This window comes from Oncorhynchus gorbuscha, linkage group LG05, assembly GCF_021184085.1.
Source record: "Oncorhynchus gorbuscha isolate QuinsamMale2020 ecotype Even-year linkage group LG05, OgorEven_v1.0, whole genome shotgun sequence".
In the NCBI taxonomy this organism is placed as follows: Eukaryota; Metazoa; Chordata; class Actinopteri; order Salmoniformes; family Salmonidae; genus Oncorhynchus; species Oncorhynchus gorbuscha.
Window position 1 is genome coordinate 77,155,142 of NC_060177.1, and position 16,228 is coordinate 77,171,369.

The 16,228-nt window shown below is 42.2% G+C and overlaps 1 protein-coding gene across 5 annotated transcripts in view; it reads left to right on the top strand.

Annotated features, from left to right (window-relative positions):
• Window positions 1–249: 249 nt before the first annotated feature.
• LOC124036525 (protein patched homolog 1-like) overlaps window positions 250–16,228 on the top strand; it is a 158,811-nt gene continuing 142,832 nt past the window's right edge. For 2 of the 5 annotated variants that reach the window (XR_006838924.1, XM_046351220.1), the window contains exons 1-2: window positions 253–881; window positions 1,968–2,160. Coding sequence is in view for 4 of the 5 variants with exons in the window: in XM_046351220.1 (XP_046207176.1) it covers window positions 714–881; window positions 1,968–2,160 (361 nt within the window). In the remaining variant the exon portion in view is untranslated. Of the gene's footprint in view, window positions 882–1,751; window positions 1,818–1,967; window positions 2,161–16,228 lie in introns of those variants that run through there. The other 3 variants (XM_046351221.1, XM_046351218.1, XM_046351219.1) reach the window with 3 other exon arrangements.

A 16,228-nucleotide genomic window follows, 5' to 3' on the forward strand; every position in this document is an offset into this window, starting at 1 on the left:
CAAACTCCAGTCTTGGTTGCGCGCAAACGCACAAGAGGGTTGGCTTTCTGAAACGCTCCCCTGAAGTTTGAGACTCACACACGAGGGTTGGCTTTCTGAAACGCTCCCCTGAAGTTTGAGACGCACACACGAGGGTTGTCGACTTGGGTGGTCGCTCTACTTCACTGAGCTGTTGCTAAGCAGCTAATAATAGTCGTGTTTGCTGAGTAATTCTTGCCCTTCTGGAACCAATCAGATGTGAGAAAATCCGGCCATCTGACAGCCCGAAAGGCGGGATTTCGATTATTTTCGCTTTTACCCCTCCTCCTCTGTTTCCAAATGGAGAGAGGTCTTTTTTCCTCCTCTGTTGAATCTCAGAGTTCGCGGTGTCGCGGCCCAAGGGAAGACCACATAGAACACACAGAATGCTACGACCATCGAACGGTCCAAGCCGCCGTTTTGTAGATGGGAATGGCTTTTTCCACTTTGCCGTTAAAGATAAATACCTTTTTTTAAGAGAAACGCTGAATGTGCAAAGCGGTGGAGACCTCTGGATCACGAAATGTTGGGATGGAAGGCGCAGACTTTGACTCGCCGTCTCCAACAGCAGTATGAAGTACTTTACGGGTGTGAGATCACCGAGAGTGAAACTGTGTTGCCTTGGGACATTACCGCACGCTTTCGGGGAAATATTATAACGTGGAAAAGCAGAACCAGCGCGAAGTCTCCGCAACATGGCCTCGGCAGCTAATGCCTCCTCTGAGCAGGAAAACAGGGACACCGATCGGCCGAGGATAACGCGGAGGAACAGGGGGAACTATCTCCCAACAGCGCCTGATTTGGAGTATTTGCAGCGGCCAAGTTACTGCGATGCAGCTTTCGCCTTGCAGCAAATATCCGAGGTGCTTATTATTTGACAGGTTTGAGTGAAATATCATGGTTATAGTTCTACTATAATTAAACTGCCCAACATTGTCAAGTCGCTAGGTAACGGGATAGAAGACGGGCAGGGGAGAGGGGTTGGGGTGTACCGCTATGCCGTGTAATCTATGTTGTGATTTGCTATTCAATTATAGTTCACTTTTCTCGCGTTTAGACTATTTCTGATCCATGTTTGGAATATAGGCTACACAGATTATATAGGCTACATTCGGCTACAATGTTTAAATAACGGTCGCGCAACTAGGCTACACAGTGAGGGCTATTCACTACTTTTGCACAATTAAAATGTACATAACAGTTTAGACCGATGTGTTTTCGCACTGATCGAAAACGATTCTAACTGCCCAGAAGTCTGCACGATGTTATCTTTACTGGGGAGTCGTTCTCTGTTCTCTTCTCTAATGCAAAAATCCATGTGGCTACCCTCTTCCGTTGACAAATATTGTCGTAGCCTAACTCCCTCGGTGATGGCTACTCCACTCAGATCACACACGCAGCTCTACGGGAATGGAATTGTGCGGTGTGTGATTTTGCGGCAGCGTAAAAACTCACGTGAACCTTTTGGGGGGATTAATAGCATCATTCGACACAATGTATTGCCACAATGCTTGCGCTGTGTTACAATTTGTCACTGACTGACTGCAAGCCATGCTGCGCTTTCCACTCTTACCGGTGTGTGTGTGGTAAAAACAACGAAGTAGCGGACTATAGTCCTGTCGTCCAAAACCGGTGCTTACGTCGCTGGCTCGTGAACTATCTCTTTCCTTCCTCGACGTAGGAGGTCCAACCACTGCCCTTTTTTGGCCAGAATAACAAGCCTACTCCGAGGTTCTTATTCAGAACAGTAAACATTGATGTACCATACTGAACACACTGCACGTGTAGGCCCCAATGAAGTATGTATCTAGAACAACTGGCATGCTAATTGCACTTAGCATATCAAGTCCTCTCCACATAACACTACATTCAATTGATCAACAATTATAAATATTTGATGCTCCCAGCACTTGTTTAGAGAGTAATTTGCGGGATTTCTCTTGTCGCAGGGGAAAGCGTCTGGAAGAAAAGCACCGCTGTGGCTGAGAGCGAAGTTTCAGAGACTCTTGTTTAAATTGGGCTGTTACATACAAAAGAACTGTGGAAAGTTTTTGGTTGTGGGCCTCTTGGTATTCGGAGCTTTCGCTGTTGGTTTACGGGCAGCTAATCTGGAAACCGACGTGGAGAAACTCTGGGTAGAAGGTAAGAAAATGTTTTATAATTTTGGTCCCTTTTCATGTTGAGTCGTTTGTCCTTCCTGCTGAGAATAAGCTCAAATCTGGGAAGGATTGGGTGGGGTGGTGAGGGATGGGGGGTCTTCCAAACAAGCGGAGGTTGTTTATTGTATAGCAGTTTGGCAAGGGGCCAAGTCTAAACTTGAAAATATTTGTATTTGGTTTCATGTTATGTTTTTTTGTTGTTTTGGATACTTTGTTGTTGAGTGCAGATGCGCAAAGAAAATTCAGAGTATTTCAACAATTTTCTTTAAGTTAAAAGGAAAATGGTTATACAATCCATGATATGTTTCGGAGAGAGGAAATTTGGTCAAAGCCGCCATTTTGTGAGTGTGTGAGTGTGTGTGTGTCTGCCTGCCCCCAGCAGTTGAATGTGATCCGCGCACAGCTCGGAGACTGTGTGTGGTCCCGTTTTGGACAGCTCTCAACTTTCCAAGAAAGATTTGTCTCTGGCTGAAAGCGGAGTGCGGACTGAAACGCATGTGTACAAAAGTAGACCATCTGAAACTCGGGGTTGTGCTATTTGTTTACGAAATCCGTTATGTAGAATAAGTATATTTTTGTTTGAAAGGGGACTTTGTGAGTATGGGTGGTGATTTTGGGGAAAGGGGGAGCGGCAGCGTTGTTTTTCCTTTGATCTGCATTCCAGTAGTTTAGGACCGTGGTAGCCTATATTTGAGTCAAGTATGGGTCATCAATTCACTCACCTTCACCTTTGAAATGTGAGCAGTTTGAAAGATATCATAATTTGGATTTATGATTGAAACGTTATTGCCATTAGGCCATGGTTGTTTACATAATATATTTCTGAAGTATCTTTAGGCTCAGCCTATGCTCATTAGGCTACTATAGTGACATGTGAACAATCATCCCAGCAGATATATATATATTTTTTACAGATTTCTCCCTCATATAGGCTGATGCAAGCCAGTTCAGCTAGTGAGGGTCAATCAAACTCTCAAAGTTACCCTTTTCTGGTGCCATTCAGACATAAGCTATAGACTAAACTTTAAGTTGTGTGTCAAGACTAAAGTATATTATAGCCTACTAGATACAGTTATTTTAAATAGTAATGATTTATTACTGTGTAATAATATGCTATATTATTTCAAAGCATGTGGATTTTATCAAAAACATATTTTCTAATTAATCCCTTTAATTTCAATGTCCAAATCCCTTTCCTTTGCTAACTATCCAATGGCTACTCTTATAGTTGACTGTAGGGTCGGGAGGAATCCAGATACCTACCTTCTCTCATCCCTGGATTTACGGTATTACTGACTTAGTACACAAGGGGGCCGCAAAACAAATCTAAAAAGCCCTTTGGGAATGCTAACACAATTTGCACAAGTAACAGCGAATTTCTGTGGAGGCTGCTAGCTAAATTTGCCAACGATCATAAAATAACATAAACTAATCGCAAAGACAGGCAATCCAGCTCATAAAGTTATACAGTGCCAGTCAATAGCTTGGACATACCTAATCATTCAAGGCTTTTTACCTTTATTTGGACTATGTTCTACATTGAATAACAGTGAAGATATCAAAACTATGAAATAACACAATCATGTAGTAAAAAAAAAGTGATAAACAAAATCAAAATATATTTTATATTGAGATTCTTCAAAGTAGCCACCCTTTGCCTCGATGACAGCTTGGCACACTCATAACATTCACTCAACCAGCTTCATGAGGTAGTCACCTGGAATGCATTTGGATTAACAGGTGTGTCTTGTTAAAAGTTAATTTGTGGAATTTCTTTCATTCTTTATGCGTTTGAGCCAATCAGCTGTGTTGTGACAAGGTAGGGGTGGTATACAAAAGACCAAGTCCATATTATGGCAAGAACAGTTCAAATAAGCAAAGGTAATCATTACTTTAATACATGAAGGTCAGTCAATAGTTACAATTTAAAGAACTTTGAAAGTTTCTTCAAGTGCAGTCGCAAAAACCATAAAGTGCTATGATGAAACTTGCTCTCATGGAAGACCCAGAGTTACATCTGCTGCAGAGGATACGTTCATTAGAGTTACCAGCCTCAGAAATTGCAGCCCATATAAATGTTTCACAGAGTTCAAGTAACAGACACATCTCAACATCAACTGTTCAGAGGATACTGAGTGAATCAAGCCTCCATGGTCAAATTGCTGAAAGAAACCACTACTAAAGGACAATGTGTTTCTTGGGTCAAGAAACACAAGCAATAGACATTAGATCGGTGGAAATCTGTCCTTTGGTCTGATGAGTCCAAATTTGAGATTTTTGGTTCCAACCACCATGTCTTTGTGAGACGCGGCGTGTTTGAACGGATGATCTCCGCATGTGGTTCCCACCGTGAAGCATGGAGGAGGAAGTGTGATGGTGTGGGGGTGCTTTTCTGACAATGTCGGTTATTTACAATTCAAGGCACACTTAACCAGCATGGCTACCACAGCACTCTGCAGTGATAAGCCATCCCATCTGGTTTGCGCTTAGTGGGACTATGATTTGTTTTTCAACAGGACAATGACCCAACACACCTCCAGGCTGTGTAAGGGCTATTTGACCAAGAAGGAGAGTGATGGAGTGCTGCATCAGATGACCTGGCCTGCACAATCACCCGACCTCAACCCAGTCGAGATGGTTTGGGATGTGTTGGACCGCAGAGTGAAGGAACAGCAGCCAACAAGTGCTCAGCATATAATAATAATAATAATATATGCCATTTAGCAGACGCTTTTATCCAAAGCAACTTACAGTCATGTGTGCATACATTCTACGTATGGGTGGTCCCGGGGATCGAACCCACTACCCTGGCGTTACAAGCGCCATGCTCTACCAACTGAGCTACAGAAGGACCACATATGTGGGAACTCCTTTAAGACTGTTGGAAAAGCATTCCAGGTGAAGCTGGTTGAGAGAATGCCAAGAGTGCAAAGCTGTCATCAAGGCAAAGGTTGGCTACCTTGAAGAATCTCAAATGTTAAATATATTTTGATTTTGTTTATCACTTTTTTGTTACTACATGATTGTGTTATTTCATAGTTCTGATATCTTCACTGTTATTCAATGTAGAAAATAGTCCAAATAAAGAAAATCCCTTAAATGAATAGGTGTGTCCAAACTTTTGACTGGTACTGTATATTTTTTGAAAATCTTAAAATAAATTGTTTCAGTGGTATTGACGGTATTGAAAAAACATCCTGTGGCTATTTCCAAATATCCTGGTACATGGTATATATGGTGTACAGCAAAGCCTAGTTTACTGTGAACTTAGCTGATTTAGTTACAGTAAGGGAGTGTTAATAAAGCACAGCTACATAAAGTGGTTTCTTCTTTCCTGGACCTATATTAATGTTGCACAGTTCCATGGTTCTTCACACACAAGCCTGTCAGCTGAGTCTTGCTGGCAGATGGTCAACTACACATCTACACGTCCACTGCAGCACAGGCTTTTCAGCCGTTGCTATTTCCCTACATTGTGTTATTGTTTTGTTATGTCAAGGTGTTAGAACCCAGGGTCATCTACTGTAAGTAGTTTAGCCAAGTTTATTGTGATGACTGATGGCTGAGGTTTGCATGTGTACACGCTATTGCATGAGAACACACACGCATATGTGCACACACACACACACTTTTCCCAGGTCATGGACTGAGGGTTTCCAGATGCTGGTTGGGAGATATGTGTTTGTTTAGATTAGACTGTGCAGCTGAGGGATAGATTAGTACTGCCTGGACAGTGGAGGGCTGCTCTAGGCTCTGCTCAGCACAGGGGAAACTGTTGCCCAACGTCAACGTGAAGAGGTAGAGGGAGGAAATGGTATGAGAGAAGAGCAGAGGAGGAGACAGTAGAGGAGAAGAGATAGAAGGGAAGGTATAAGAAGAGGGGAGGAGGAGAGAGGGCGTCTGTTTATGTTTCATTTGGACCAGTTCCTCTTCATGCGACCTCTCCTTGACCCCTCCAGGGAGCTCTGGCCATTAGGACACACACACACACCATAGCATATCTCTCATTGGAATTGAGTGGAGTTGCATGGGTGATCTCATGCTGTATTTCATCACCTGCTATGTTTATGGTTCATCCTGCTAGGTCAGTAGTTTAGTACTGCAGCTCTTCTTATTCAAAAAGAATCACATTCATCAGCCTTGGTTAGGGTTTACTTTCTTCACAAAATAACTTCCCCAGTATCCATAAACACTTAGACTACACCCTCACTTACACACAGGAAGTTGTGTTTCAGTCATGTTGAGGGATGGACAGTTGAACCAAAGCGTTAAAAATAGAAATAGTAGAATGATGTGGATGTGTTATCAAACAGGCATAAGCAACACAAATATTTGGTGCTCTTCTTTCCCTCTTTGGTGCACTTTGTGGCAAACAGGTTGATCTCTTGACTTGGCAGAAAATACATAGATAAATGTGTTTATAGGTCAAATGAATATTGAGGGAGCTGACCTTATACGTAATAGAGGTAATTCAAGCTGTGTTTACATTGATGATACCAGGGACATGAAGCGACCTGCCTGAACAGGAACTTGTAGTGTTGTGGTGTGTTCTCTTTTCCTCCACTCCTCTTCTTCCAATATGGCCGCCAGAATACTTTTATCTCACTGCCATTCAGAAGGATCAGCAGCATTTTAATATCACCAAACCCATAGTGATTTCCTTAATCTGATATGACAAATTTCCCTCTAGCAGAGATGTGTCTGAGTAGAAAAGAAAATGAAGAAAACACCCTGGCCTCTCATGGTATGAAAGTGGAGCCACCCTGGCCATTCTGGATTAACACAAACACAGGCCAAATTGTTAAGAAAATACCAGCACCGACTGAGTCTAATTAAAACAGTATGGCGTAAACATGGGTCTTCCTGTAGGGTGTCCCTGACCAGCTCTCTCTGAGAAGAGAAGAGAGGAAAGGGCTGGGGTATATGGAGCTGGGCTTTGACATTGGAAGAGGAATTGGGCTAAAGCTATAGGAGCTATGGTATGGACCTGGGGGGGTAGGCCCCTCCCTCGATGGAGATGCATTCTGAGAATGGCTGGAGTTTAGGGGAGAGGTTGGGGCTGTGGGGTAGGGCTGTTTTTTGTTGAATTGGGAAAGGAATTGTGTGTTGGGTCTGGGGCTGAGGATGTTGGTGTGTTATGGGACTGAAACTGGAACTGGGGATAGGGCTGTGCCCATAGGAGAACTCTTTTTGGTTCCAGGTTGGGGAACATCCTGCGCGCGTGCCATGTCTATTTCTATGGGCTCAGGCACTGTTCATGACACAAACCGTTCACACCCCTCTTGTTGGCAGAGAGATTAGCAGGTTTAAAGCTTATTTCCTGCAATTTTACACATTTTGTCATGGGGTGCAAAGAAAATGTTGCAGTTTTAAACCTAGTTTTCTTGAAAATCTATACATTTTGTCATGTCTAATGTGTATTCATGTGATATTTGAGTGACAAAAAAATGACAACAATATATATGGGCTAAAAAAACAAATAAAAAAAAGTTTGTTCACATAGGCTCTGCTCTCTAAGGTATGCAATGACGAACATGACTGTAACGTCTGCCTCCAGCTCACACTGTCAAACACATAGAACCCCTGAACGCAGCTCACTCTCCAGCTCACACTCTCAAACACATAGATCCCCTGAACGCAGCTCACTCTCCAGCTCACACTGTCAAACACATAGATCCCCTGAACGCAGCTCACTCTCCAGCTCACACTCTCAAACACATAGATCCCCTGAACGCAGCTCACTCTCCAGATCCCAATCACCTGAATTCTGATCACATGTTCACACACCTGTATGTCATTTACACACACTATTTAGTTCAGTTCATTGCACCCCATCATTGTGTGGTATTGTTTGTTTTTGTCCAGATTCTAGTCGGAGCACTGATTAGTTCCATATCAGGCCTCCCGTGTATTGTAGTGTTTGGCCTTCCTCACTAACAATCACTTTTTGCCTATTCTCTGCCTGTACTTTTGCCTATCAGATTTCCTGTCATCAACCTCTTGCCTGATCTCCCGGACTTCGTTATTAGCCTTTCCCTGCCTGTACTGTTACTTTTTTGGAGTTCCTGTGTATGACCTTCTGCCTGCCCCTGGACCAAGCTACCTGCCTCCTCCTGTGGTCCTTTACCAATAAACACCTGCTGCGCCCTGCGCTTGAAACCAGCACTCTGTCTCCCATCATATTCATTACAATGACAAGAGGAACTGATGATGCACTACCCAATTTATAAATTGCACCTTGTGCATTCTACTATTACAGCTTTCAAGAATAAGTTTAAAGCCAAACTGAGTTCCTTAAAATATATTTATATATACACTACCTTTCAAAAGTTGAGTCGCTTAGAAATGTCCTTGTTTTTTAAAGAAAAGCACATTTTTTGTCCACTAAAATAACATAAAAGTGATCAGAAATACCGTGTAGACATTGTTAATGTTGTAAATTACTATTGTAGCTGGAAACGGCTGGTTTTGAATGGAATACCTACATGGGCCTACAGAGGCCCATTATCAGCAGCCATCAGTCTTGTGTCTGAATGGCACGTTGTGTTAGCTAATCCAAGTTTATCATTTAAAAAGCAAGTTGATCATTAGAAAACCCTTTTGTAATTATGTTAGCACAGCTGAAAACTGTTGTCCTGCTTAAAGAAGCAATAAAACTGGCCTTCTATAGACAAGTTGATTATCTGGAGCATCAGCATTTGTGGGTTCGATTACAGGCTCAAAATTAAAATAAACAAATCATTTTCTTCTGAAGCTCATCAGTCTATTTTTGTTCTGAGAAATGAAGGCTATTCCATGTGAGAAATTGGCAAGAAACTCAAAGATCTCATACACCGCTGTGTACAACTCCCTTCACAGAACAGTGCAAACTGGCTCTAAACAGAACAGAAAGAGGAGTGGGAGGCCCTGTTGCACAACAGTCAAAATTCCCTGTCTTTAGTCAGTTAGGATCACCACTTTATTTTAAGATTGTGAAATGTGAGAATAAAAGCAGAGAGAATGATTTATTTCATCTTTTATTTCTTTCATCAAATTCCCAGGGGTCCGAAGTTTACATACTCTTAATTAGTATTTGGTAGCATTGCCTTTAAATTGTTTAACTGAGTCAGGTTTGTAGGCCTCCTTGCTCGCCCACACTTTTTCAATTCTGCCCACAAATGTTCTATAGGATTGAGGTCAGGGCTTTGTGATGGCCACTCCAATACCTTGACTTTGTTGTCCTTAAGCCATTTCGCCACAACTTTGTAAGTATGTTTGGGGTCATTGTCCATTTGGAAGACCCATTTGTGACCAAGCTTTAACTTCCGGAGTGATGTCTTGAGTTGTTGCTTCAATATATCCACATAATTCTCCTACCTCATGATGCCATGTATTTTGTGAAGTGCACCAGTCCCTCCTGCAGAAAAGCACCCCCGCAACATGATGCTGCCACCCCCGTGCTTCACGGTTGGGACGGTGTTCTTTTGCTAGCAAGCCTCCCCCATTTTCCTCCAAACACAACGATGGTCATTGTGGCCTGTTCTATTTTTGTTTCATCAAACCAGAAGACATTTCTCCAAAAAGTATGACCTTTGTCCCCATGTTCAGTTGCAAACCATAGTCTGGCTTTTTTATAGCGGTTTTGGAGCAGTGGCTTATTTCTGAACCTTTCAGGTTATGTCGATATAGGACTCATTTTACTGTGGATATAGATAGTTTTGTACGGGTTTCCTCCAGCATCTTCACAAGGTCCTTTGCTGTTGTTCTGGAATTTATTTGCACTTTTCGCACCAAGGTACGTTCAACTCTAGGAGACAGAACGTGTCTCCTTCCTGAGTGGTATGACGGATGCGTGGTCCCGTGGTGTTTGTACTTGCGTACTATTGTTTGTACAGATGAACATCGTACCTTCAGGTGTTTGGAAATTGCTTCTAAGGATGAACCAGATTTGTGGAGGTCTACAATGTATTTTCAGAGGTCTTGGCGGATTTCTTTTGATCAAGCAGAGGCACTGAGAATGTAGGTAGGCCTTGAAATACATCCACATGTACACTACTAATTGACTCAAATGTCTATTAGCCTATCAGAAGCTTCTAAAGCCATGACATTATTTTCTGGAATTTTCCAAGCTGTTTAAAGGCACAGTCAACTTAGTGTATGTACATTTCTGACCCACTGGAATTGTGATACAGTGAATTGTAAGTGAAATAATCTGTCTGTAAACAATTGTTGGGAAATGACTTGTCGTGCACAAAGTAGATGTCCTAACCGACTTGCCAAAACTATAGTTTGCTGTCAAGAAATGTGTGGAGTGGTTGAAAAACAAGTTTTAATGACTCCAACCTAAGACTTCAACTGTATATAGAAACACATACTAACAATAATATAAACATGTAAAGTGTTGGTCCCATGTTTCATGAGCTGACATAGAAAATCCCAGACATTTTACATCCAACAAAAAGCTTATGTCTCTTAAATGTTGTGCACAAATTTGCTTACATCCCTGTTAGTGAGCATTTCTCCTTTGCCAAGATAACCCATCCACCTGACAGGTGTGGCATATCAAGAAGCTGATTAAACAGCATGATCATGGAGAGAGAGATAGAGTCTCTGCTGAGAGTTTGAGAATGAAATAGGAGTGTTGTGAAGGTCTGTGTGTATTTCTCACTGTGTCTGTGCATGTGTGTGTCTGTGCACGTGTGTGTGTCTTCATGCAGTGCGTGTCTCATTTGACTCCCATCCCTCCAGCAGAGGGCAGTCAGATTTAATCAGAGTTATATTTCTCATCTATCAATGTCTATCAATAGCATATTCTCTCTCTCCCATCTATTGCTGGGGAGTCTTATGGATCAGCTTGGCTTTTCATAGCAGGTTGTCGTTTTTGTGTGTGTGTGTGTGTGATCTTTGGAAAATGTGCCCTGCCTTGGCTGTGCAGCAACATGACTGGACGCACAGAGAAATGTTTGTGTGCTGTTGATGCACCGTTGCTCTTGTGACAACTAATTAGTCAACAAATAATGTCATGTAGAGAAGCAGTGGTGTTTCCTCCCATAGGAGTGTGATGCAGTTCAGTTGGTTGCCTTGTTGTTGTGCTGCTTGTTTAGGCAGGGTACTGTAATGCTGGGTGACTATCAAATCACATTTTATTTGTCACATGCGCCGAACACAACAGGTGTAGGTAGTAGACCTTACCGTGAAATGCTTACTTACAAGCCCTTCACCATTAATGTAATCTTAAGAAAATAAGAATTAAGAAAATGTTTACTAAATAAACAAAAGTTTAAAAAGTGACACAATATCAATAACCAGGCTTTATTCAGGGAGTACCGGTACTGAGTCAGTGTGCGAGGGTACAGATTATTTGAGGTAATTGTGGTAATATGTACGTGGAGGTAGGGGTAAAGTGACCGTGGAAGGGCCTTGTCAAATGTTCATGTGGACAGGGGAGGCGAAGGGAGAGATAGAGAGAGAGGGAATAGGAGGAGGTTGAGAGAGTGAAGAGAGAGAGGAGGAGGGAGATAGAGAGGAGGGGGAAGAGGGAGAAGATCGAAGAAGGGAAATAGAAAGAGAAGAGAGACTCAAGGCTTCTTCTCACAGGATTGTGGTGATGGTGTTCCTGATTGAATAATCCTCCTTTTGATGTATATAGGAACACACACACACACACACACACACACACACACACACACACACACACACACACACACACACACACACACACACACACACACACACACACACACACACACACACACACACACACACACACACACACACACACACACACACACACACACACACACACACACACACACACCTCTGTTTTGCTTCTGAGTGAGTTAGGAGCTAGTTGTATGGGACTGGCATGGCAGGCTATTCCTGTTAACCTCTCTGTGCAATCCTATCCTCTTCCTCTCCTACTCTCAAAGACTTCTCCCACTCACTCCCGCCTCTCTCATTTTGCAGACACAAGCAATCAAACATGCACAAGTGATGGCACAAACACACATGATTGTAGTCTAATTGCACGGCAACACACGCATTGCACTGCATGTGTGCACACGCGCACAGACACACACACGCACACACATGTTGTGATCTTCTATCCGCGTGGGGAGCTAAAATTTATTTCCATTCAAAATCCTATTTTCCCTAAACCTAACCCTTAACACTATCCTTGCCCCGTATCCCAAACCATGAACTATGAACCTAACTCATAACCCTAACCACTAACCCTAATTCTAAGCCTAACCCTAAATCTAACCTCTAATGTGCTGACCACACTGCTCGCATAACGTGCGCGAGCGTTGCAAAATAAATGTACACATAAATGTTATTCAATCATTGTATCCAAACTGCTCGCGCACGTCAATGAGCGTCTGCGTAGCCAGGCGCTAAAATGAAATAGAATAACATAAAATATAACTAAAATAGAGGCGCTGCAAGTCCCGCCTCTCCCATCTCCTCATTGGTGTTTAGGAGCATATATCCACGATTGAAAGATGAACTGAGGTCCACACTCCAGTCCAGTTGAAAGTCAATATATATAAAAAATATAATTAAATAAAAGAGTCCTTAACAGGGCGCATTTTTTTTACCCTCGCACCTTGAAGTTTTTTACCCTCGCACCTTGAAGTTTTTTACCCTCGCACCTTGAAGTTTTTTACCCTCGCACCTTGAAGTTTTTTACCCTCGCACCTTGAAGTGTTTTACCCTCGCACCTTGAAGTGTTTTACCCTCGCACCTTGAAGTGTTTTACTCTCGCACCTTGAAGTTGGTTGCCAATCGCCATATAAGGTCCAAAGAAGAAGAAGAAGCCTGAAGGAGGAGAGATTACTAGAAACTAACTCGGTTTACCCTTTTATCTGTGGATTAATTGTCGGAGTAGAGGACCTTGTGCATTTCAGGTAAAATAACATCCCAAAGTTTATATCTCAGGACAAATTAGCTTGCAACAGCAAGCTAGTTAGCTAAATTGGAATGAATATTTAATGTTTTTGACCTGTCCCCAAATTAATATAGTTGGTTCAGAGTTAGTTTTGGTATTTCAACCTGCGTTTCCTTATTGTGTCTAGTGTGGATGGACAAAATCAACACTAGACACAATAAGGAAACGCAGGTTGAAAATAGGGATGTGCGAAATGTCCCTAAGAGGGACAATTCTCCTTGTTTTACTGTCCTTATGGGGACTTTTGGGGATTTTAAGTCCCCACAGGGATAGAAAAAACAACCTCCCCCCACAAACACACACATGCAAATTTAAATGTGGGCTCCATTTTCCTTTTTCTTTCTGTTTATGGGTTGACTCCAAACAGGATTAAGCCGTCAGTAGAATGACATTCCAGCATGTTGTGTTAAACTTGCTAGTTTATGAAATGTGCAGATGAGCTGGAGAAGGACTCGTCTGAGTTAGTGTGCACTGAGGTTTGGCTCTGTTTTTAAAAGTAAATATTTTAAAATAATGTTTATTCCCAATGATTTATATGGTGAAATAAAGGTTAAATACACTTTAAAAGTAAGTTACAACTTTAGTGTGTGTGTGCGTGCGTGTGTGCGTGTGTGTGTGTGCCGTAGGAATGGATGCTCTCCCATTCACAAATAACCTCCTGAGATGCCTGCAAGTGCTGTGTTTACATTCTGCATTCTTTTAGACGCTCTTATTCAAAAACCAGAGCCCTGCGAATGGTCAACCACAAGAGACTCCTCCAAAACTCCCCTTCCCTGCCTCTCTCAATTCAATTCAAGGGGCTTTATTGGAATGGGAAACATATGTTAACATTGCCAAAGTAAGTGAAGTAGATAATATACAAAAGTGAAATAAACAATAAAAATGAACAGTAAACATTACACTCATAGAAGTTCCAAAATAATAAAGACATTACAAATGTCATATTATGTATATTTGTTGTAACGATGTGCAAATGGTTAAAGTACAAAGGGGAAAATAAATAAACATAAATATGGGTTGTATTTACAATGGTGTTTGTTCTTCACTGGTTACCCTTTGCTTGTGGCAACAGGTCACAAATCTTGATGCTGAGAGGGCACACTGTGGTATTTCACCCAGTAGATATGGGAGTTTATCAGAATCGGGTTTGTTCTGTGTAATCTGAGGGAAATATGTGTCTCTAATATGGTCATACATTTGGCAGGAGGTGAGGAGGTGTAGCTCAGTTTCCACCTCATTTTGTGGGAAGTGTTATCTTGAGAGCCAGGTCTTCTTACGGCGGCATTTCTCAATTGTAAGGCTATGCTCATTGAGTCTGTATATAGTCAAAGCTAACCTTAAGTTTTGGTCAGTCACAGTGGTCGGGTATTCTGCCACTGTGTACTCTCTGTTTAGGGCCAAATAGCATTCTAGTTTGCTCTGTTTTTTTGTTAATTATTTCCATTGCGTCAAGTTATCTTTTTGTTTTCTCATGATTTGGTTGGTTGTAATTGTGTTGCTCTCTCTCTCTCTCTCTCTCTCTCTCTCTCTCTCTCTCTCTCTCTCTCTCTCTCTCTCTCTCTCTCTCTCTCTCTCTCTCTTTTAGCTCCACCTCTTTTCCTCTCTGCTGAAAAGGCCTCTTTACTCTAACCCCCCCCCCTTCCCCAGAATGCCAGATGTATTGCACAGTGAGGCACAGCAGTGTAAACACACAGCCCTGCCATGACAGTCAGGGTGGTCCACCCTCCCTCCTCCTCCTCCTCTTTCCTCTCTTTCCCCTCCTTCCCAGTGCTGGCGGACAGAGGGGCTGGGAGTGCGAGGAACAGCGGAGAGAGACTATTAAAGAATACCAGAACCCACTGTGTTCTCCAATTACATTGAATGAACTACAGGACAAAATACAAACCCTCCAACCCAAAAACGCCTGTGGTGTTGATGGTATCCTCAATGAAATTATAGATTATACAGGCAACACATTCCAATTGGCTATACTTAAACTCTTTAACATCTTCCTTAGCTCTGGCATCTTCCCCAATATTTGGAACCAAGGCCTGATCACTTCAATCCACAAAGTGGAGACAAATTTGACCCCAATAACTACCGTTGGATATGCTTCAACAGCAACCTTGGGAAAATCCTCTGCATTATCATTAACAGCAGACTCGTACATTTCCTCAGTAAAAACAATGTACTGAGCAAATGTCAAATAGGCTTTTTACCATATTACCGTACAACAGACCACATATTCACCTTGCACACCCTAATTGACAAACAAACCAAAACAAATGCCAAGTCCTCTCATGCTTTGTTGATTTCAAAAAAGCTTTTACTCAATTTGGCATGTGTCTGCTATACAAATGGATGGAAAGGGGTGTTGAGGGGAAAAACATACGAGGTTATAAAATCCATGTACACAAACAACAAGTGTGTGGTTAAAATTGGCAAAACACACACACATTCCTTTCACAGGACTGTGGGGTGAGACAGGGATGCAGCTTAAGCCCCAATCTCTTTAACATACAGTAGGGAGACTGAGACTCTCCAAGACTGAGACTCTCCAATACAACCCAACATTGCGGAGTTATGTGCATCCTTTCAAGCACACCCTTCTCATTAACCTGTGTTGAGTTATTCACAATTTTCAATGAACAAATAAAGTTTTATAGGTAAGATGGCTAAATAAAGATCAACATTATTGATTATTACTTGTGCCATGGTCATATAAAAGCTCTTTGTCACTTCCCACGAGCCAGGTTGTGACAAAAACTCACACTCATTCTTATGTTTAATAAATGTATTGTGTGTGTGTGTGTGTGTGTGTGTGTGTGTGTGTGTGTGTGTGTGTGTGTGTGTGTGTGTGTGTGTGTGTGTGTGTGTGTGTGTGTGTGTGTGTGTGTGTGTGGCAGGCTTACAATAATGGCAAAAAAAACAACATTTGAGAGTGCTCTGACTCTGGTACGCAGCTGGAGGTTGAATGTTTGAAGGGGTACGGGACTATAAAAAGTTTGGAAAGTGTGTGTGTGTGTGTGTGTGTGTGTGTGTGTGTGTGTGTGTGTGTGTGTGTGTGTGTGTGTGTGTGTGTGTGTGTGTGTGTGTGTGTGTGTGGGACTATAAAAAGCTTGGAGGTTGAATGTTTGAAGGGGTA